General features: G+C 35.6%; 4 protein-coding genes across 4 annotated transcripts; 1 reads left to right on the top strand and 3 right to left on the bottom strand.

Annotated features, from left to right (window-relative positions):
• Nucleotides 1–1,237: 1,237 nt before the first annotated feature.
• Nucleotides 1,238–4,048, bottom strand: LOC8287132 (wall-associated receptor kinase-like 20). The gene is made up of 3 exons (XM_015714937.3): nt 3,615–4,048; nt 3,427–3,481; nt 1,238–1,762 (listed from the first exon to the last, which is right to left on the bottom strand). Exons 1-3 carry the CDS (start codon nt 3,626–3,628, stop codon nt 1,559–1,561), a joined length of 273 nt encoding a protein of 90 aa, XP_015570423.1. The 5' UTR covers nt 3,629–4,048; the 3' UTR covers nt 1,238–1,558.
• Nucleotides 4,049–4,408: 360 nt separating this feature from the next.
• On the bottom strand, nt 4,409–10,930 carry LOC8287131 (eukaryotic translation initiation factor 3 subunit A). Its single transcript, XM_002512429.3, has 14 exons — nt 10,671–10,930; nt 10,307–10,373; nt 9,440–9,921; nt 9,039–9,254; nt 8,531–8,899; nt 8,390–8,419; nt 7,693–7,920; nt 7,455–7,616; nt 6,694–6,915; nt 6,405–6,614; nt 6,117–6,323; nt 5,842–5,922; nt 5,555–5,756; nt 4,409–5,279 (listed from the first exon to the last, which is right to left on the bottom strand). The coding sequence occupies exons 2-14, from the start codon at nt 10,350–10,352 to the stop codon at nt 4,750–4,752; spliced, it is 2,985 nt and encodes a 994-aa protein (XP_002512475.2). The 5' UTR covers nt 10,353–10,373; nt 10,671–10,930; the 3' UTR covers nt 4,409–4,749.
• A 1,030-nt stretch (nt 10,931–11,960) lies between these two features.
• On the top strand, nt 11,961–13,014 carry LOC8287130 (the record flags this gene model as incomplete). Its single annotated transcript, XM_002512428.4, has 1 exon — nt 11,961–13,014. A coding segment is annotated over one exon (915 nt), but the record flags the coding sequence as incomplete, so codon positions are not given.
• A 264-nt stretch (nt 13,015–13,278) lies between these two features.
• LOC8287129 (topless-related protein 3) lies at nt 13,279–21,601 on the bottom strand. Its single transcript, XM_002512427.4, has 25 exons — nt 21,238–21,601; nt 20,492–20,671; nt 20,282–20,395; nt 19,747–19,905; nt 19,500–19,674; nt 19,278–19,407; nt 18,959–19,074; nt 18,687–18,822; nt 18,496–18,605; nt 18,270–18,339; nt 18,123–18,196; nt 17,951–18,046; nt 17,785–17,877; nt 17,269–17,396; nt 16,928–17,165; nt 16,675–16,842; nt 16,503–16,589; nt 15,859–16,011; nt 15,670–15,780; nt 15,347–15,526; nt 15,140–15,268; nt 14,966–15,061; nt 14,210–14,392; nt 13,948–14,123; nt 13,279–13,761 (listed from the first exon to the last, which is right to left on the bottom strand). The coding sequence occupies exons 1-25, from the start codon at nt 21,315–21,317 to the stop codon at nt 13,545–13,547; spliced, it is 3,399 nt and encodes a 1,132-aa protein (XP_002512473.2). The 5' UTR covers nt 21,318–21,601; the 3' UTR covers nt 13,279–13,544.
• Between the last annotated feature and the right edge of the window lie 337 nt (nt 21,602–21,938).

Here is a 21,938-nt window from a genome sequence, read left to right as displayed (position 1 = left end):
TGGTTTGTAAAAAAAAAAAAAAAAACTAAACTATTAGATTAAAAAAATAAAATTATAAAAGAGTTTTCTCCAACATCTAATAATAATTCTAACAAGATCTATAAATAAATAAAAAAATTCAATTCAATTTTTTTAACACCCAATTAAAATCCTAAACGGGGTAGTCAATTCGTGTGAAGCCATAACTTGCCTACACTTGTCAATTTGTAATGCCATAACAAGAATTAGAATTATTATTGAAAATGAATTAGAATTTTCTATTGGTCATTACCACACTCTTCCGTGGTTTTTTCTATAGAAAATTATATCAATTTTTTTAAAAAACATTCAAATAATAAAAAACAGAAAATATAATTTTATATTTACTTTTGCTATTTTTTTCTTAAAACAAATATTTTTTTATATTTTTAGAATTATAACTAAATTCTAAAAAAAAAAATTGGAAATAAATTTAACATATTTTTTATATCTTTCTTTATATAAATCAATTATTTTAAAATAAAAATAGTAAATTTTTATGTCATCTATTTGAAGTCTACTTTTTATATTAAAAATATTATCTAAATAGAAAATAAATTTTTTTATAAAATAAATATGTTTACAAATTATATATGAAAATGAAAATAGAAAAGATTGTCTACAAGTAAACATGGCCTTGCCTTTCTATCTTCTCCCAATCCTTTTATCTGTTTAGTTACCTCATGCTGATATACTTCTCTGCGGTTACAAAAAACAGAAGATTGTTACACTCTTTGTGAAGCAAATACATAGACTAGCATGAACATTCCTCTTTTCTGGTGTGGACTTAAAAAGTATAATGCCCATCCATATATTATATACCCCAACTTCGAGTACTAAACATTTTGCTTTAATTTACAATCTTGTCTCCAACTTCTAGGAGGTTTATATTTAATTAACTTGTTTATTTTTCAGACCCTGTTTTACTCCTTTCCATAGGTGATTGGCAGAGGGCAAAAAGAGGTGGCATGGTATGATATATGGTTTATAAAATGTAAAAGAGGTAGCATCTACCCTCTTAGTTTCTTCAGGGAAAAAAGGTGTACAACTTTTACACTTATCAGCAAACACATGAGACACCCAATTATGCTAATCTAACACTATCAGTGATTTTTAAGTATTGGCTCCCTCTTTTGGCATTTGACAGCACTTACTGGAGCATTCTATTTTTGAAAAGATAAAAACCGTTATGTCTATAGAGCCATAGAGGTCATGACAATAAGATAGGAAGAGAAAATGTATTCTCTGATTAAACAGCAACAAACACTCATAAAAGCAACTTAAAGGGCAGCAAATATGGACATAAATGGTTGGTTCAAGGGACAAACAACAGGAATAAGTGAGATTTGACTCGGTAGTACTAAGAGTCATTTGCAGGGCTGCCAGTTTACGAGTTGGAAAAAAAGGAAAAAGGAAAAAGAAAACAATAACATATACCCACATTCTTCAAAGGCAATTAATGAAGATACCACCAAGTCTGCCCTACTTTCTGCTGATGGTTATTGTGTCTTGACTGAAGTCATAATGACCTGCTGAAAGTTCAGTTTGGAGGAAGCCACTGGAGCTCAATGCCATATTTCCATGCATCAATTGGTTCCGCAGGCTTCAGATCCACAACTGAAGTATAAGCTGTGCACCCTCCAACTCTGACCCTAATCCTATGTGATGTCATTGCTGAGTCTTTCAAGAAATGACAACAAAGGGTACCTTTGCATCCATTTCCACCTTCATCTCCTTCCTCAAACTGTCTGCAAAAGCTGGTCGATGAGCAATTCAATGGCGATTTGAGAATATCCATAGAACAGTTAAATAACATGACAGTGTTGTGAGTAGATATATTAAAAGGCAAATTCTCATCAAGCATTAGGCCACCTAAAGCAAGGTCTGAAGAATAACATGCATTTTTCTGCATTATAGGACTGCCTATAACAAGCTTATTAGTACTAGGATTAATGCTGAGGATCTTATAGTAAAACCCTGTAGATGACAGGAATTCTAGGGCATCATTTTTACAGTAAATTCTATACCTAGGATCCCCACAAGTATCACCTGTGCTTAGTGGATATGGGACTTCCATACTCCCACATTTAGGGCAAGCATTAAGGGCTGACACTTGGGTTGCTGAACACAATATAAGAAAGATTAGAAGCATTTTGCACTTTGGTTTCTAACAAATAGAAGAAAGATAAGAAAGACTCTACGAAGCAAGAATGTTAAGAGCAGGATACCCTCTTTATACAAAAACTCAGTTCAAGTACTTGGGAGGTGGACCAATGGCACTTATATTAAGTTAAAATATAGAGGGGTATGATGAACTGAATTTCGAAGTGGGATTTCCCCGATAAGTGCATTACCATCCAATATCTAACCAGAAACATGTCAGTATGTGAGATGCTCTATAGTACCCCTTTACTAAGACTGCATGAACTATGAAGCTGATTAGCCAAACTAGCAGTGTTTAATTGTGAATCTCAAATTGCTTCTTGTGCCTTTCAATCACCAGCAATGAATTTGGTCAAGTTATTTAGATTTCAATAATTTAAATGTGCCAATTTAGTCAGCAAAAACGGTTTAAAGTCAACTGCAAATAATTATCTATTTATTTACAAGAGCTGATAACTTAATAATCAAAAGGAATAGAGGGCCAATAAAATTTTTAGTTCTAAAAAAGAAAAAAGGAGCTGAAGGTTCCAGTTAACATGGATCAAAAACTACGAAAGTAAAATGACAGGTGCCATAATTGTTTCCATAATCGAAGAACTTACTTTCATCTCATTACCAATGTATTCTTTAAATCAATAGGTTTCAAACAGACAAGCACATAAGATTTCAAGTGGCTAAACTGACACCCACTTTCCTTATATAAAAAGTTAGGGGGGCCAATTGCATTTGGAGGCTCTCCCATTTACCTTAAGTGGTGTGTATTAAATGATTAAAGTACATCTTGTGTTGATCAAAAGAGGCTAGGACAAACAGGAAAAAGTTGGAACTAAACATTAATAGTACAATTACAGAATAAGAAGGTGATGTATATCAATTGTCGTCCTATAATTGCTTTGGTGATTTAAATACTTTAAGCTGAGCCAAATTAAATATACAAGCTTTAGAGAAAAAGAATATTTCTTTTCAAGGCTCAAAAGGGAGACTACATGTTTTTGACTTGTGTCATCATGGATGACAACAGCTAGTTGATATTGTAAGTCTAATATATATGCACCAACATCCAACCTAACCTAACTAACAGTAATCAGAAATCAGAAATCAGTAATCAACCGTCCATCTATCTGAATGAGCACTGGAGAAATACTTAATATCTAATAACACTAGATCATACTCTCTTGTACCAACACCAAACAGAAACAAGTGAAAAAGCACCCGAACATTAGAAACAGTGCAGTATTAATATACCTGAAACCTTGAATCTATGGTGGTTTGTGAAAAAGATGGTTTCCATAACATGGTACTGCACAGACAAAATTGCCAATGCATCATCAAATACATAAAAAAGAGAAAAAAGAATTAAACCAATTGCATTTTCTATTATTAAAAAGAAGAAGAGGACATCTATTTAAAATTAGGTACCCGTCTCTTCAGACCTCATAGCGGACATCAAAATTCCTGCGGTAGTATCCAAGAAACTGTTTACAGCTGTAATAACAGCAATACATCGAGTCAATTGGTGATCTCTCTTACTCCTTCAAGCAATCTCCCATACAAGATTGGAAAATATCAGCATCCAAAAGAGAAAACAAGGTTGGAATCTGAGAAAACTATAAAATTTTCGTCTGAGATAAGGTTGAAATACATATGGGTCTCTGAGGCTATGTCATAATTATAAAATTCTTTTTGATAATCGAATTAGTACATCTTTAGGTTTGATTCTTTTTTTATCAAATTAATGTTATTTTGCAGTTTAAACAATGCAAAATAATACTTGAAATTGGCCAAAATCCATTGAATAATAAAGGCTAAATGTATATTTAAACATCTAACTTAATCAATTTAGGTTTATTTTTTCTTGTCAAAGATGAGACACCTTCCTGGTCAACTTATGGGTTACCCAATTACATTTTGTAAGGAGGTTCCAAAAGAGCCCGAAAGCTGTATCAATTACAGTTTTTGCATTACTTTCATGAACCTTTCTTTCGACCCTCCACTTATATTTTCATTCTCACATATGATTTCGTTTAATACATTACATATATTACACATAAATGTTTAAACAGTAATAGAGGATAGTGTTCAAATACCTATTAGATTAAATTAAGAATTAAAAATATTTTATAAATTATAAAAATAATATCTTTATTAAATCCAAACATTAAGTGTTAAAATAAATAAAAATTTAAATTTCGCATCAGTAAATACATAGGAATATACTACAGGGTGCTCAGGGAAAACATTGCCTCAGAACCTTAAAATCCAAGCTGCATAGGATTCGTCTTACAATGGTCCAAATGTAACCAAAGAAAACATAACTCTCAAGTCAAAAGGAACAAACAGCTCTTCAAGAAGTCTTTAGAGTTACAACTTATATTGAAAAATGCTCAAGCTTTTTATCATGGCAGAGGAAAAAGAAAAGGAAACCATTCTCAGCTGCAGGTCTCAAAATTCTTTTTAAAAAATATTATTCCTTCGGCTTCCTGGAGATATTTCAACTTGATTCACCAAATACCATCTGCAGTTGGTGCCAGATGTATCCAAAATTCCCACATCTAATAACTCAGATAATCATCGCCTAGAGGACGACCAAGTGGATTTTGAGCCACCACCACCACGCCACCTATCACCAGGTGGGTTACGATCATCAGGTCTTGTACTACTGCCCCAGCGATCAGAGCTAGGAGGCTGCTTGGCGCCAGCACCGGCCCAACGATCTCCATCTGCAGCTGCTGCCTGCCTGGAACCACCACTGTTCCACCGTTCAGGTTCTGAAGGCGCCTGCCTGCCACTTACACCAGTCCACCGATCAGTTTCTGGAGGAGCCTGGCCTGAGGTTCCCCTCTCTCGCAGGAACTTAGGCACATATTTTGCAGGGGCTGGTGCAGCAGCAGCTGCTGCAGCCGCAGCAGATGCTCCTGGCTCTGGTCGGGACACAGCAGGAAGCTCAGAAGGCCTAGAAGACCCATCAGTTGCTCTCCTCAAGTCAGCTTCTTTCCTTACCTTCTCTTCTATCTCTCGCTCTCTCTGCCTCTGCTTCTCAGCAATTTCATCCAACTTTGCCTTGCGTTCAGCTTCTTCTTTCCTTCGTCTCTCAGCCTCTACATTTTGAAATTGCCAATGAGATGACGCGAATCCCAGACTTATTTAAAAAAGACGCTAGTATAAAACAGTTTTGTCAAGGGCTCGGCATAATGAAATAAAAAATAGACTATAGTTGCATGGGTCCAACAGGGGGGTGACCAGATGAGAGGAATTTTGGAACAGATAAATTCCAGGCAAAAAGTGATTCAATAAGCTGATCAAATTTGAAATAGAGGCACAAGTTTTCAGAAAAACCTCAGAAAGTATAACAACATTGTGTAATAACTATTACCTTCATGTTTGCGAGCTTCCTCCTCTTCATGCAGCTTTCTCAGTCTCTCCTCTTCAGACCTCACATAGAAAATCTTCTTCCTCTTAGCCTCCCTCTCTTGCTTTCGAGCCTGAATGATCTGGTTGATTCTTTCTTCTCTTTCTACTCTAAGCCGATCAAATTCAGCTTGTCGACGACTCATCACTCTTTCCTGGAAAATTATCTGAAAAAGGACAAAAGATATGGATTTATTTTTAAGCCGCTGATCACGAGCCCCCAAAACAGCCACAAATCAAGATTAGACTGACCTTATTGTCCAGCATCCTAGACAGTCTATTCTTCTCCCTGAGGTCCCCATCATGACGCTGTCTGCTTAGTTCAGTCTCTAGCTGCAAAATCAATGACAAGTACCATATTAAATGGAAAAGAATCTAAAGAAACTCCTGGAGTAAATTATAACTATAAGAACACAAATAAGAACCAGTACTTACGAAGCCAAGCTAGAAGCAAACTTAGCAGTTACACATAAAGATAAATGCCCCTTTACCAATAAGTTAGATAAAACAAAAAATGTTTAAGATACCTGCTGCTCGCTTTCATGAAGGACCTTCTCTTCCACCAACCGTCGTTGAAAAGCAGCTTCAATCAATGGAGCTGCCTCTTCTCTCTTAGCCCTTTCCAAATAATCCATTGTCTTAGCCAGTTTTTGTAGCTTCTTTTCCATCTCCTGCCTCTCCCTTAGTTGCTCACTCAAAGCCCTTTCCATTATAGTCTGCTTCGTCACTTTCTCCTATATAGTCATACGAGCATTACAATCAGGTCAATTAACTACTTGCATTTAAAACAACATGAAATTAGATTTTAAACTCACTCCTTCCAGGATTGGCTTCTTTCCCCCCTTCCTTTTACTTCGCTTGTCAACATCCTCGAGCAAAGCCTGTGCTTCTTCAAGTTCTCGCTGCTCTATTTCCTGGAGGATCCTTTGGTTCTTCCTCTGCTCAATCTCAGCAGCAAGCCTTTTCTGCTCTGCCTCTTCTCTTTTCTTCTGTTGTTGCAGCCTCCTTGACTCCTCCTCTCGTTCCTTAAAAAGAAAAGGTTTTCCCATAAGGTTAAGTGATCATAAATTATCAGACAGCATGCCTAGATTCAAATTCGCATACCAATTCCAAAAGTTGGCGTTCTTGTTCTTCCTTCCGCTTTTCAATAATTGATTTCCGAGCAAGTAGTCTCTTGTGTTCTTTATCCACAATCTCCCCTAGTCCAGGTAAAATATCACCTACTTTTGATGATTTCTTTATTGGAGGATATATCATGGTCCTTGCCTTATTTAAGGAGACAGCAAAATTTGCAAGATGATCTCGCAGTTCATCCGATTCAAGATCCTTGGAACAGCCAACCCAATGACAGTACCAAATATCAGTTCACAGCAATTCATGTAAACAAAGAAAATAGGCTAGGCAAAATCGTTTGATAAAAGTGACACAAAACAGGATTCTTATTTCCACAAAAAGAAGAAATGCAGCAAGGTGTGTGTGAGAGAGAGAGAAGTAAATGATTTAGACACTTTGGGAGAGCAGAAAATGGGGAAAAGAAATTTGTAAAGTAAGTTTACAAATGAGGAGGAGATGGTGGGTGAGACCATTTGTTTTGTTTGGATGAGAAGAAAATGAAATAAAAAGGATGAGAATATATGCAAGTACAATTTTGACATTCATTTTTACTGATAAATATAAAATCAATTTCCAATCATTCTCTATCCAGTTTGGAGAATTGGTAAACTTTTTTATTTATTTTCTTCCCATCTTCCTTTTCCCTCCACACCCTAACAGAGGTTATTTACTCCCCCAATTTTCACCCCTTAATTTCCTTTCTCTTTCAAAACATAACATTGAAAAGAACAAGCATAGGGAATGGAACATACCAAATTACCAAATAATATGACATTCTTCACATGGTCAATTTTCATCGCTATGAAATCATGTTTAACAGCATCAACAGAAATCTTCTCCACAACAGGAAAATCAAAAAAGGGGATCATCTGAGACAAACTTTCGATTTTCATCGTTTGATACACCTGAGACACCTGAAAAAGCATGGACAAGCACATATGATTAAAAAAGAAAATAATAATCCCACTAGTAAGTGGAGAAATCACACACCTGTTGGAGCAACCTTAAGGTAGCAAGCTTTTCAAGAGCAGGAACATATTGAGACAATTGTGCTTCTGGCACAGAGGAAGCTGAAGCAAGTTTCCCACCAAATCTAGAAATTTTGGTCAATAGCGGCTGTATCTTTGCTGCAAGATCCAGTGGAAGAAATTCATGCTCCAAAAAATGGTAAAGATCTTTCACTTCCTGCGTTGCGCAGCTCAAAACCCCTTTGGATACCTAAATGGGAATCAAAAGAAAACAAAGAAGGAATGCGTCATTCACACCTTTCACATGAAATGAAACACAAATAGCATAATACTTTTTAATCACCCAATTCTTATGCCAACTTCTTTGCATTTTATGACTGGTGCAAAAATTTGTACAATTGGAGAAAAGGAAATTATAATTGCACATTCATCATCAAGCATGCCTAATTTTGTAACATTTTAATTATTAAGAAAAAAAACACCAAAAAACAAAGGAATTATTTATGAGCAACCCCTATTGGAAAGAAAAGATAGCATCGCACACTTGCTAAACTTGAATAATTACAAGAATAGTATAAACCATTCTCAACTTTAGAACACAAATTGTCTTCATTTAAAAAAAAAACTCAAACATGAAGGATATATTTAAGAGCAAGTCTTTTCAAGCAAGAACAGGAAAACGAGTGATTTATGAAAAGAAAATATTAATTCAGACATACCAGCTCAGTAAGGAGGGCTGACCTTGACAACTGTAGACAGAACACATTATGAGGATGAGCATTATTTTTCAAAAGAAAAAAGAAATTAAAAAAAAGGCATGAAAAAGTTACTCTGTAAATCCAATAGATGAATCACATTACCACTTCTCTACTCTCAGGTTTTGGGTCTAGATTGAACCCAATAAGATTGGCCATCCTCAAGACGCGTTCCTTTTCATTTTCAAGTTCCAGATGAGATGCACCATGCGTACGCTTATAGGGGGGCACTGCTAGTGCAGCCAACACAACAGATGAGGCTATCAACTGTAAATCCTTCTGGCTTAAATTTTTATTGAAGCTTTTCTGAAGGATAAAAAGTTTGAACCAAGCATACGCATGATAAAGATGACTTGATGAAATCCAGAAAATCTCGGTTAGCTTGGCATAGTACACCACCATCAAAGACGGCTTGGGTGACTTTTTAACCATGCACATTAGTCCATAAATATCTTCGATGGACCGAAAAGCTTCCTGAACATATGAGAAATAAAACAATTAGGTGAGAAATGAATTAAGCTTTAACCCTTAACAAAAAAGAATAGACCTCCTTTTTGAGTGAAAACATGAACATTTAACCACCATGTTGAGATGAATAGAACAATTCAAATACCTGCCAGAGTTCGAGCTCTGTGGCAATTTTCAACTGCTCAAATCTTGTATCAAGGTACAGCTGCAAACTCTCTGGAGCTGACAGATCAGGCCGATCCCTTTGGTCTCTATATTTGTTGAGATTTGCTAAATGATTCCTGATGATCTCACACAACCGCCTAAACTCTGTTGTCCGCTTGTACTGCTTACAGAATTGGAAAGCTCGATGTGCTGTCATCTGCAGATAATAACTCAAGTAAGAAGTCTGTGCTTGTGATCTTGTCTGACAAGATTGTCTAAGTTGTACGATAGGCAGAATGGTGAATATAATCATGCACACTCGTTAATCATCATTACCAGAAAGTCTAACCAAGCAAAAACTGCATTAAAAATCAAAAAAATTTCGTTAAAAACAAGAATTACCGCATATAATGCCTCCAACTTTGAATTGTTTCGTAATATTTCAAGCACAGTTCTATAAGTTTCCCACAAGAACTTGAACCAAGGGGTAACAAGTTCTCGATCAGACCTATCCTTTCCTTTCTCTCCACTGACATAACTAAGCATCAAATCTTCTGGCCTCTTATCCGCTTCAAGATCGTCAACATCAAGAGCTTCTTCCAATGCTTGGGACTGACTACGAGCTTGTTCAGCTTTCTCAGTAGAGAGATGCATGAAATGCTTAATCACCTCCTCCAAAGAATTTACATTCACTTGTTGACATACTATACGATATTGAATCAAACCATCCTTTGCAAATCGTCCTCTCCGCATATCAACACAAAGCTCTACATATCTAAACATGATCTTTTCATATGGCTTCTGCCATGCTCGGTATCTCTTTGAAGTAATCAGATCATGCAGCGCTTGTAAAGCATCTTGCTTCTGCCCTACATTTATTAATTCTAGAACCACAAAATACAAACAAATCAGAGTGAAAAATTGCATGTCAAGCAATGAAAGTATAAAAATCATGCAGCCTACGGTTACCTGAAAGGAATACAATTTATATTAAAAGTCTTGTTCAGAGTAAATCATTTGCAAGAGTTAAATTGAATTGAAATCTGGCAGAAGCAAGTCATTTTTCTTTTACATGAATACAATTTTTTTCTTTCAAAACTCCTTGTTTCTTAAGTTGAAAGAATTAAATTCAAATGAAAGGAATTATTGCAAATTTAGACTTTCCAAACGCACTTTTAACAGTAATTATATGCAAATCCGCCAGTTAAAACTGCAGTTATCAAAATGATTATTGATACCAAACGAAAAAGAGATAAAACTATAACTTACCTTCAGCTCGCTTCAAAGCATTTTCAGGTTTGGCAAATGTCGCCATCGCAACAACAAAATTTTAGACCTGCTCAGAGGAACAAGCACAAAAACTTCAAATCAAAAAGGCATCACAAAAAATAAGACAGTGGGAAAAAATCGACAATAAAAATAAACTAAAATAATCTGACAGACTACGAAACCAAACGGATAGACACACTAGTCAATTTTTTTAAAAAAAAAAAAACTAGAACCGAACACGTAAAAACGTAATAGGCACCAATACAAAATACAAATCCAACTAAAACAAGAAAAAAAAAGAATTAAAAAAATTCATGATGCATTCTATTATTGATCGAGGGAACAAAAGAAGGAGCTAAATTACCTTATCAGCAGATTACAGATGCAAATGCGAAAGACAGAAGAAGAGAGTGCCGCTCTCTCTAGGAGAGAAGAAGAGCTAAAAACTTGGTTTTAGGGTTTGTTTCAGGCTTAGATTCTGGGCCTTATATTTTATGATGGTTTCCCCTTTCTGGGCTTAAGGAGATTTTTATTGATGAGAAAATTTCTCTGATTCGGCCCAAAATAGCTCTATTGACCTAAGCCCGTATAAATAAAATTGGATAAAAAATTATCACAGTTAAATAATAGTAATAAGGGTTCCAAAAAAGGCAAAACAAAAAAAAAAACTTAGGCTATTTAACATTTTTGAAAACAGAAAATCCAAAATCACTTGATACATGTCTGTTTTATTAAACACTTTTGTACACAACAATTTCTCTGTCCATATAAAAATAGTGCTAAAAAAATTGAATCTTATTTAAAATTAAGAAAATTTTTTGTGTAATTTTAATTTGTGCGTCTTATAATTGTACAGATAGAGAGTGCTTTATCCTTCCATTAAATAATAACTAGATAGAGAGTAATTTTTATTTATTAATTCTAATATTATATAAATTAATATTATCAAGATAATTGATATTACTATATTTTAAAATTAAAAATTATTATATATTTAAAATTAATTTATTAATAATATTAATTAAAAATATTATTTTTTATAATTATAATCATTATCTAATTAGAAAAGTAATTTTTTAATTAATATAATATTAAAATATAATTAATAATACTATTTTTTAGAATAATTATTATTTAATTAAAAAATTAATTTATAGTAATATATTATTTTTTAGGATTATAATGAGTGTTTAACTTGGAATGTAACTTATTAATTAATAAATTAATAGAAAAATTACAAAATTATAAAATTATATGTGAGCTTAAATTCTATGTGTGAAAAATAGTATATATATAAAAATAAAAAAATTTACGTGCGTGTCAGAAAAAATTTAAATATCAGAAACTAATATATATAGATAGATTAAAATGAAGACGACTATATGATTTATGATATCGTTCAAAGGAAGGAAGTAGTGGTAATTGGATTAGAATCAAATTTTAAGCAGCCTAATCTTATATCCTCGCAACTGCATCACCATTAATTTACTGATTAACCCCTCCATTTCATTTCCATTTAATAAGCAAGAGAGCCAAAAAAATGGAAACACAGTGCATGAATCCCACAAATGAAGGACTCCTTAATCCACGTTTTATAGTTCCCTCACATTTCAGAAACCATGATGTTTCAGTTTCTTCTTTTCTTTATGGCTAATATCAATGGCAATTAGCAACTGCAAATTCAGCTGCTCCCATTACACAACCCAGGATTAGATTCAAGATTCCAAAACTGTTAGCCAAGATCATGCAGGAAAGAAGCAGTGGTTATTATGGCAATGGTGATCACACCAAAAAGAAGAAAAAGAAATGGTATATTTCAAAGAGGGTTAGCTTGATTTTCTCTAGTGTCTTTAGCAGCAGCAAGAAATCATTACCTAAATCTCACTCTACAGAGGTTCCAAGAAATGATGATGACAGTAATCATTCTAGTTCAGCAGAGTCGCAACTTTTGAAAAGGACTGAATCTGATGGGACGAGTCCATTTAGGAAAATTTTGGAGACTGAAAACGAAGAGCAAAGAAAAGCAAATATGGAGAAGAAAGCAAACAACAAGAAGCCAAGCAAAGCAGGGTCATCATCTTTATCGAGATTTTTCCACAAGAAAAGCTGCAGCTTCAATTGCATGAGAGTTAAAATCAACAAAATTGATATCAACAGCAGTCTTAGCACTAGCACTAGTTTTAGCAGCACTAGAAGTAGTTTTAGATTTAATAGCCAAAACAGTTGTAGCTCAACTGGCAGAGTTGCAGAAATAATGGGAAGACAAGGAAGTACGCACAGCCTGCCTAGAGTTCCATCGAGAATACTGACCACTAAGCAAAAATTGAAGATGGCTCATTCGTTAACGAAGATGGGAAGCAGAAGAAAATCAAGAAGCGAAGATAGGGATGAATGTGAGTCTTTAATAAGAATGGAAAGTGGAAGGAAATCAGAATGGGAAGACAGAGGTGGTGGAGTGGAGCTGTGCAAGAAGAGGATCTTAATGGGAGGGAAGTGCAGGCCACTCAATAATTCTGGTACTCTTCAGTATGATAAAGATGGGGTTTTGTTACCAGATATCATTCCATGATTTATAATTTTTATAGGGATTTATGCCTTTATGTGTTTTCATGTGTTTAATCCTGTTAGCTCAGTTGAGTTCCACTTGGGGAAGCATGTATTAACAGCATTTGATGTGAGATGACAACAGTTTGATACTAGAAATTCAATGCATTCCACTCAACCCATCACCAGCTTTCTGAGCACTCGCAACTTTTCTTTTCATCAAATTTATGCTGTTAGCTGACAGATAATTGTAGATGGCAAATCCATCTTAAAACATTTCAAAAAGAGAAACAAGTGGGGTTTCTTTGTCCCCCTTCTCCATTCAATGCACATAAAAAAAATGTAGCGAAAAAGCAATTCCTCACGCCAGTTTTACATTTTCGTTTTACATTTAACACTTAGTAGATACTCAAATGACCAATACCAGGGAATCACAATCGCAATTTGAGTTTTATTTGAAGGCGAAACAAATTATCAATACAATAACTGTTTGAACGAGCATGTCACTCGAGGAGGGACAACAGAAAAAAAATTAAATAACTACAGCTAACTAGACATTAGTATACAAGAATGAGTATATCTCTAATCATTCATGTCCGAACTTACCTTTGATAAGGGACATATAGGGACTAGGAACCTAATTTCTATGTCGGTAAATTACAGATGCAAACTAAGAAATAGAATACAAGGAATTTTATCTCTGTAACTGATCTGGTGTGTGGTTACTTGTAGTGGATGATGAGGTCGTCCTGCCATTGAGTATCCCGTTATCCACCGGCGGACTTGTTCCCCATTTTCCATCTGATGCTTTGGGTTCCATCACCTTGACGGAGCCATCTGTCAACCCTACAGCTAATTGGTTGGTCTCATGAGGATGTGCAGCCACAACAAGAGGGTAAATGGATTGGCTTCTGCAAAATAATGCACCCATAAATGTTTCATCAAACAATAATCAACATAATCTCACAAAAATGAAGGGTTAAAATGCAGAGAAATTAGTCAATGGTTTGACATGGTTCAAATATGATGTTGGATGAATACTAATTGGATGAAGGAGCAAAGGTAACAACTTGAGAAGACAGTTCAATACCACGTACCCATTCAAGACAGCCGGTGATAAGTATGCTGATGGAGCAATACGGCACCTTAGTCTCAGGCTATCAGCATCAAACACCCCAATGTTACCATCACGAAAGGACGCAAAAATCAATTGGCTGTTGCAGGAGTATGCTGCATAAGATATAGGTGCAGACATCGCATCTTGTGGTACCCACTGAAATTTTTAAAAAATTTACATTAACATCATAAACAAATCTTCTAGATGCTGCTGAATGTCAAATATTTAGATCAAACTCCTACCTGCCGAATGCGATCCATTTTGGAGGCATCATATATTGCTAACTGGGTCTCATGAACCACCAGTAAGCGGGTCTGATCAGAGTGGAATTGTACTCGGGTTACCCCGGTAGGTGCCTTTCCTGCTGGAATTTGAATTGTAAATGATTTCCTTTTCTCCCATGTGTCAATACTCCAAACACAAAGCTGTAAGAAATAGTTATCACATCAATCGGCAGTCTGGTACCATAAGAAATGAAAACTTCCAAAAAGCTAATAGGCGAATAAGCCATTACATACAAGACTCAATAAAGAGAAGAATACTATGGTAGATAGGAGAACATGACGACTAGGAGTTGAATGAAAAATGTCCAGATATCTCAAGATTACTATGACTCGAGCCCCAAGAGAACTAGACAATTTACTACCATGAACCCTAAAAACAGAAAGTCACTCTTACCCCTACCATATCAGTACTATCCAGGACAATGACATAAATACTGACTGCTTATACAAGTGAAGATAGCAAATGGATGCCAAACATAGAAAACAAATATCTATGTACCTCACTGTGATTGGATTATCGTTGACATGAAGAAGAGAATAGATGAAAGATAAAGATGCCTTCTCAGAGTGGTGGTAATCAGACAAACTTGTTTGTGTATGTGCATGCACACCAACACTTCTTGATTAGGCATTAGTTGCGTGTCTAATTTAATAGTTCAGCTAAACTCAAAGAAAAGCTAGATAAAATAGCAGAGAAGCACGTGTCCCACTTACTTGAGCATCGGCACCCGATGAAACCAGAATATTAAGATTGGTGGAAAAAGCTAAACCAGTTATTCTCTTCTGGTGACCCTTCAATTTTGATTTCACCTAGAAATACAAAGAAGAGATATTAGTTCAATTGCTGGGGTGGACATATTGTTAAAACATTTTAAAGCAAGTAATCACCTCATCCACTCTAACATTGTAGATATGGATAGTTGAATCCTCCATTCCAATGGCTATGATGTTATTATCTTGAGGATGGAATGCTAGGAAGGTTGAGGCAGGAGGAGGAGACATGAATGTTGTCATAACCTGCAGACCAAGAATTCAGTGTCAAAACTTAAAACTGACAATTATAAAAACAAAATTTGCAATATATTGTATATATACCTTGAATGTCATCATGTTAAAGAGTGAAACCTTTCCTCCAGCAGCTGACATTACATATGAGTCATTCTTTGAAAGTGCTATGCATGGAACTGCTTCTTCAAGGTTAACACCTGAGACATCATTAGCCATAAGAAGACCACTGTTTGGTTGCCAATGCTGCGGAACGGCACCGGCAGTGGCCTTTAAACACTGACAACTTCAGACACCATTTAGCAATATAAGAAACTCAAAGATGAACAAGCTAGGGAAAGAATTGAGGGGAAAAAGAAAAGGGGAAGACGGAGACTGCAAATCATCATATCGGCTATTCTTAGAAAGATTACCTTTCCACTTGGATTCTGATCACTGCGTGCCCACTTCCAGAGCTTTTGAATACCATTTGACCCAAGAGCCAAAATGCCAACACCAGAATTTGTATATAAAAGTCTAACAACCTGGACATGAATGACATGACTGTAACACTATTGGATAGAAAATCACGCAATAAATTTAAATAATCAAAGTTAGTAAACCTTGCTGGAAGAATCTGTGCTGTCAGGCAAAGTAACTAATCTGCATTCGTCAGGTTCTACAATTTCAGCCAACTGCCATGGCTTTGTTTTATCAATTACATCATCCACAGTTCTCGGCTTTTCCATGCTTCTACTCATGGGATCAACTCCATTCTTAAATAAGAAAGCCAAAAGAAGTTTAGTCAACTCTTTGCTAATGAATGAACCAAACTGCAGTAATTCACAATAACAAACAGAAGATACTTTTTTAAGCAGTAAGACCATCATAAACTGGACACCGTAAAAATAGGGTTACTTTGTTCACTCTAGATGGAGGAATAATGTCCCAATCACACTTACTAAGGCCCAGTTTGGCACAGCTTTTGGTTTTCTATTTTCTCCTTATTCTGTTAAGGAATTTTTCATAGGCTGCTTTTTTGAAATCATAATTTAGGAAACGCAAGAAAAAACTAAAATAAAATAAAAATATTAAATGCCATTTTTCACAGACATGATTTAACTAGAAACTAAGAAGCCACCATCCAATAAGTGATATTGCTTGCTTACAAACTTAAACTAATAATAAAACTAATACATCTAAATAATGCCACATAGTATCTAAAAAGAAACAAAAAAATAAAATCAATATTGAATAATTGCTTTACAAGAATAGGAGAAGGCCTGACAGGAGAGCTCCTTTCCACTTTCAGATTGACTGGACTAATGTTTGCAACACCAGAAGCACCGGAAACCTGTTCAGTAGGCAGAAACATTCCCAACAATTTCAGAATTTAAATAACTTTTAGAGGAGAAAACCCATGAAAAAGAAGGTGTAACCTTGATAGCAGCCGATTCTATCGGTGATCTTAATGCTTCAAAACCTGGAGTTTCTACTGCTCTCAGTGCTCTGAGACCAGCAGCATTTGCAATTATCTTGAACCCATTATCTGCGGTAGTAACAGCAAGTAGATTTCCTTCCTTATTGAATCTGAGGCGAGGAAGGCTCTGAAGCAATTGATATATACAAGCATGTAAATTTTAAAAGAATATGCATCCCCCAAAGAGCAACAAAATTAAACAAATAACTAACCGGTAGTCCACCATCTGCATCAATGCTTGTAAGTACATTGGTGTTATCCATATCCCAAAACTTTATCTGTCCATCTTCACCTGCAGCCAAAAAATGATTTTGTGTGGTATCGAACTGCACCACACCTGCTGTTGATTTCTTTCTAAATCCAGCATAATGTCTTTTTATTGCTCCTTCACTTTCGTTCCATTCAACTAGGAAAGAATCCCCTTCTTTACTTGTTCCACAAGAGAATAATCTGAAAGAAAGAATCAGAAATGACAGATATTAGTTCATGATTATAAAGGAGGAAATAAGAAAACGAAATCAACAAATTCATCTTCACAATTCATTGATCTCACCTACTACCATCAGCACTGTAAAGCATTGTAGTGCACCAGTGGCCTGGAGCATCATAGTCGACTCTAGATCCCACATTATCATATAGCCAAGCCTTTATTTTTCCATCAATAGCAGTTGAGAATATGAACTGGAAGCGGACAACTAGAATAGTTAATTCCACTGAATCATATCTTCACTTATGCAGGTATTTAACAAATTAACTAACATTACAATTAAAAAAGTAAAAATTGCCAGTAACAAGTTGATCCACACAACAGACAATTCCTTATCAGACCAACAATGTAATAAAACTTTATTTTAAATTTTATTAATTAAAATAAACTTCTAATAGTGATCGCCTATGGGTTTAAAAATATGGTGGCAGCAGGGTAATAGGCCTAATGACAGTGAAGTGATAGGCCCTAAACAATAAGAAATTGTAAATTATAGATGCCCTGTCAGATTAACAAAATCATTTCGTAGAGAGTGAAAGCATAAGGAAACAATAGATAAGGCCATTCATTTCTCTGGCATACCTGGATGTTCTCTTTGTGATGAGGACATATAGAATAAACCGGGGCCTCGTGACCTTCAAAATTAAACAGTTTCCGTCCCCCCAAATCCCACACCTGTTTCCATCTCACATTAGATCATGTTGAAGCTCAAATTTAAGTATTCAGTAAATTAAACTTAGTCTTTTACCTTTATTAGCTTATCATCTCCACAGGTTACCACACATAATTGTTTGTTTGGATGAGCAAAAGCCAAGTCATTAACACCTCCAGCATGGGCATCAATCTATCATAGAAAAGATAGGCAAGTAAATGCTACAGTTACATATTTTGCCTGACATGATGAGCAGGTAGCAGTTCACCTCTAATTGCTGGCGTAGATCACTTGACCCAGTATAAGCATACAAGTGAATCAAATGCTTATTAAATGCAGCCCCTGAAGAGGAAAGAAAGATTAAGATACTAAAAGAACACCTTAAATCACCAATTATTTGATAACATGCACATACCCACAAGACTTCCATCAGGACTCCAGGTAACGCGGTTGACAGAAACCGGTGCATCTTTGACAAAAGAAGCCTGCAAGAAACTTTCAAATATGAGGATTCAAATCAAGCGTTTCTTCAAATTCTTAAGCCCTGAAACAGATGTGTTAAATGAGATGCATTTATCTTCTACAAGCCAAACAATTCCAAGTATGGTATATAAAAATCAATACTAGCGATAACATATAACCTGAAACTGCAGTGAACAGGACGTTATTTCCCAAATCTTGAAGGGCTTCGAAACCAACCTCTCCCGTTGCACAAGTTCCCATAGAGTAACTTCACCATTAGCAGAGCCAACTGGCCAAGTGACACCAAATGTCAGAAAGGAGAGGCTTGAAAAAAAATTCAAATTACAACTGAAAAAGATAATCATCATACCAAGAAGCAATGTTTGGTGAGAAGGATGAAAATCCATGCTTGTGACAGCTGAACCTTGATGCATGGTTAAAGCTACTGTCCTTGGCAGGTCATCCAGAGACCAAGATGCCTGCTGCCGAGATGTCGGATATGTAACCTGAAACAATGAAGAAAGACTACCCAACTTCAACGATGAAACAAAATTCACCCTACAACAGTTCAAAGACGTACTGGAAAAAGGAAAGATAACAAAATCATAAAATTATACAAGGCGGAAAGTCCCAATACATTACCTCATCAACAGACTGGGCAGGTCTCAAGCGTTTCATCAGTTGTTCATGGTCAGGATTCTGATAATCAACCATACCCGGGGCTGTTGGTGGTGTTCTTGGCCGTTTCAAGACTGAAACTGGAGAGGATAAAAAGTTTATGAATCAAAACTTTACTTCTTAGTTCTTCATTTACCATATTGAAAATATTACACATTACAACGTTTGGTGAACTAAAAATTCTAGTTTTTTATTTCTTTTTTCCTCTTTCAGCTTTATCCATATCTTTCAAAGCAAAATCCACCAACTTAAATGCCAATTCCAACTGAACTAATTTGCAAACCTTGATTTTGTGGAACTGGCATGGATGATGCAGTGACAACAGCTGCTTGAACAGATGAAGAAGCAGAAGCATTTGCCATCCAACCAGCTAAGGCACCAGCATTAGCAGCTGCTGCAGTTGGTGGAAAGGGCTGTATGCATAAATTGAAAACAAGAACATTCAATAGCCAAAATCTTTAAATTAGAACTTCAGCCTGCGCTATAAAGACTAAGGTTTACATACACCATGTGCCCCAAGAGATGGATAAGCAGAAGGCTTTGCAACAGCAGCAACTGGAAGGTTGACAGGTGCAGGAGCAAGAGGACCATTTGGAGGTGAACAAGTATGGTCAGTGAATAGAGTCTTAATGTCTGGATTTGGCCTTGGATTCTTGCATAACTGGTGCTGCCAGTTTAAACTGCAAACAGCAAGTAGTCGCTTATAATAACAAGCATTAGAATATTACAGATGCATCTTGTGTCAACATTACCTTTGATTAATTAGAGTCCTCAATCTTGATGACTTCAAAGTAGGAAACCCAAGCTTATCACGGAAAAGAGGATTTGCTTCTATGAGTTTTTTTAGCTCTATCAACATTATGCTGCGAGCTGTTTTCGTATCTCCATATTTGGATAGCTGCTCGTTTTCTCTGTTTTTTCAGAAAAAAGTCAATAATTGTGAATAAATGATTCAATAAATCACATTATGGAAGTGGACAATGCCACGCAAAATCATATCCAGCACAAGTTGTTCTTATTGGCCGGTTGAGAAATGCGGGAAAGGTAAAAAGAACACAATTATGGTTTTGGCAAATTGGCTTTCCGAAGAGAAACAATTTTCTAATTAATAAAATTAAGCACACCAGAGCTAGGGTCCATTGCATAATCCAATAGTCGGATCAGATTTTAATGTCCAATCTTCCTGTTCTCCACATTCTCTTAGAAGCCAAACCAATCAAAAAGTGACACATCATAATTTTCCACGTAGCTAGACAATCAATATAACTTACCATAAAAGAGAATTACCTGAAATTGCTAAGAGTTAAAAGCTGAGTGATTTCCTTGTATAATTCCTCATTAAATGTCGAGAATACTTTCAAATCACTAACCAAAATTTCAACAGCCTTTGCCTTATCTTGCCTGTAATCAGTAACCAGAAAGAATAGAATCACAGTTTTTCAAAACAGACAGAAATTACGCAGAAGTCAATGAAAAAAAAATCCACGCTCAACACACCCATCAAGTGCTTCGAGATATTTCTGTTTCCTGATCTCAAAGAATATCTTCATTGAGTATCTGTTATCATCAACTTTAGTAAATCCTGATAAGTAATTTTCAACTTCTTCCCATTCTCCAGCCTGAACTTTTTCCTCAAAGTACTTCATGTTGAAGTAAAACCCTGAGTCCTTCTCAAGTCTACAGAAGGAAAATATATAAACATATTTAGCAAAGTTTTCCAGTTATTAACTACCTAATTAAATTATGTCTGAAAAAATATTGAGTCTTAAACTAGCAATAATGTGAACAAAACAACCAACAAACTCCGCACTCAACCAACAGAACTGAACCATCTGGCTTAGTTTAGAGCTTTCCTAGTTTTACAGTTAGGAAGAGTCTCTGTTAAGCACCCCACCATATTCGAGTCTCCCTCCTTTGGCACTATTATACCACGTGTTGATCATCCACAATTTTACTTGAAACGAAACTATCATGTCTTTCAAACTTGCATATATGCAAATAAAACATAATCTTTAAAAAAAAAAACTCAACATTCTGTCCATAATTAACACATTAGAAAAAAAACTCTAAACCATAAAATCAGGCCAAAGAAATAAATAAAAAATACGCTCAAGTGTAATACAAATCTCTATTGACTTAAGAGATGTAAACAAACTCAATTCACCAAAAGAAGCTTTCATCTCCACAAGTGAACCTAACAAGAGCTTCAATATATATATATATATATAGGGAAAAGGACTTACTTATGCACAGACTCCATAAATTTCTCTTCTTCAAGGAATTGAAGTATGAGAAACACCAATTCTCTGCTTAAAGAAGACATCTTTTAAGCTCCAAAATCCCAAAACTAGCTGATCCAGAGACCAAATAACTAGAAGATTTTTCTTTTTTAAAAAAAAAAAAGCTCAGAGCTTTAAACTCAAATGAAAATAAACACTGATAAATCACAAATTAGCATGAATCTGAGCTCAATTTATCAAATTTTGAAGCTTTCCTAGACAAAACTAAGCTCGAAATTCGAGGACGTCTAGGGTTTTCAAAGGCTGCTTTGAAGAGAGAGAAGAAGATAAACAAGAGAGAGAAAGAAAAAAAAAATAAAGAGAGACTTCTCGCTATCTTCGATGCGTTGTACAGAGGTCTTTCATATATACTGACCTATCAGTGATAAGAAGTTGGAGTTATTGATACGTAGTCGCACTTATAATGTTCAGTAATGCAGTTATCATTTTATAAGTAATACGTCATATCGATACGTTGTCGCGGATTCGAAACCACATATTCAAATTTAGTGAATATTCGTCCCATACGTCCAGTCGCCCCCCCCCCCCCCCCCCCCGCCCGTATGGTGCTGTCGCTTTCGCTTTTTGTTATTTCTCATTTTATCATCTCTTCATCACATCTGGCTGCGTATTGCTGGGTTTCTAGCACGCGCCGCACAACGGGC

The sequence above is a fragment of the Ricinus communis genome, chromosome 10 (genome assembly GCF_019578655.1).
Source record: "Ricinus communis isolate WT05 ecotype wild-type chromosome 10, ASM1957865v1, whole genome shotgun sequence".
Lineage (NCBI taxonomy): Eukaryota > Viridiplantae > Streptophyta > Magnoliopsida > Malpighiales > Euphorbiaceae > Ricinus > Ricinus communis.
This window is presented reverse-complemented; position numbering and strand designations above follow the sequence as displayed.

What these genes read in the sequence shown, in the direction of transcription:
- LOC8287132 (XM_015714937.3), bottom strand. An exon ending in CCATAGATTCAAGGTTTCAG is followed by an intron (nt 1,763 to 3,426) that starts GTATATTAATAC and finishes TTTTGCAGACAG; the next exon opens with TTTGAGGAAGGAGATGAAGG.
- LOC8287131 (XM_002512429.3), bottom strand. Translation starts at nt 10,352, where the DNA reads ATGGCGACATTTGCCAAACCTGAAAATGCTTTGAAGCGAGCTGAAG. An exon ending in TCATATTATTTGGTAATTTG is followed by an intron (nt 6,916 to 7,454) that starts GTATGTTCCATT and finishes GGCTGTTCCAAG; the next exon opens with GATCTTGAATCGGATGAACT. An exon ending in TTCATGAAAGCGAGCAGCAG is followed by an intron (nt 5,923 to 6,116) that starts GTATCTTAAACA and finishes TTGATTTTGCAG; the next exon opens with CTAGAGACTGAACTAAGCAG.
- LOC8287129 (XM_002512427.4), bottom strand. Translation starts at nt 21,317, where the DNA reads ATGTCTTCTTTAAGCAGAGAATTGGTGTTTCTCATACTTCAATTCCTT. An exon ending in TAGAATCGGCTGCTATCAAG is followed by an intron (nt 16,590 to 16,674) that starts GTTACACCTTCT and finishes CCTACTGAACAG; the next exon opens with GTTTCCGGTGCTTCTGGTGT. An exon ending in TTAACATGATGACATTCAAG is followed by an intron (nt 15,269 to 15,346) that starts GTATATATACAA and finishes CTTGGTCTGCAG; the next exon opens with GTTATGACAACATTCATGTC.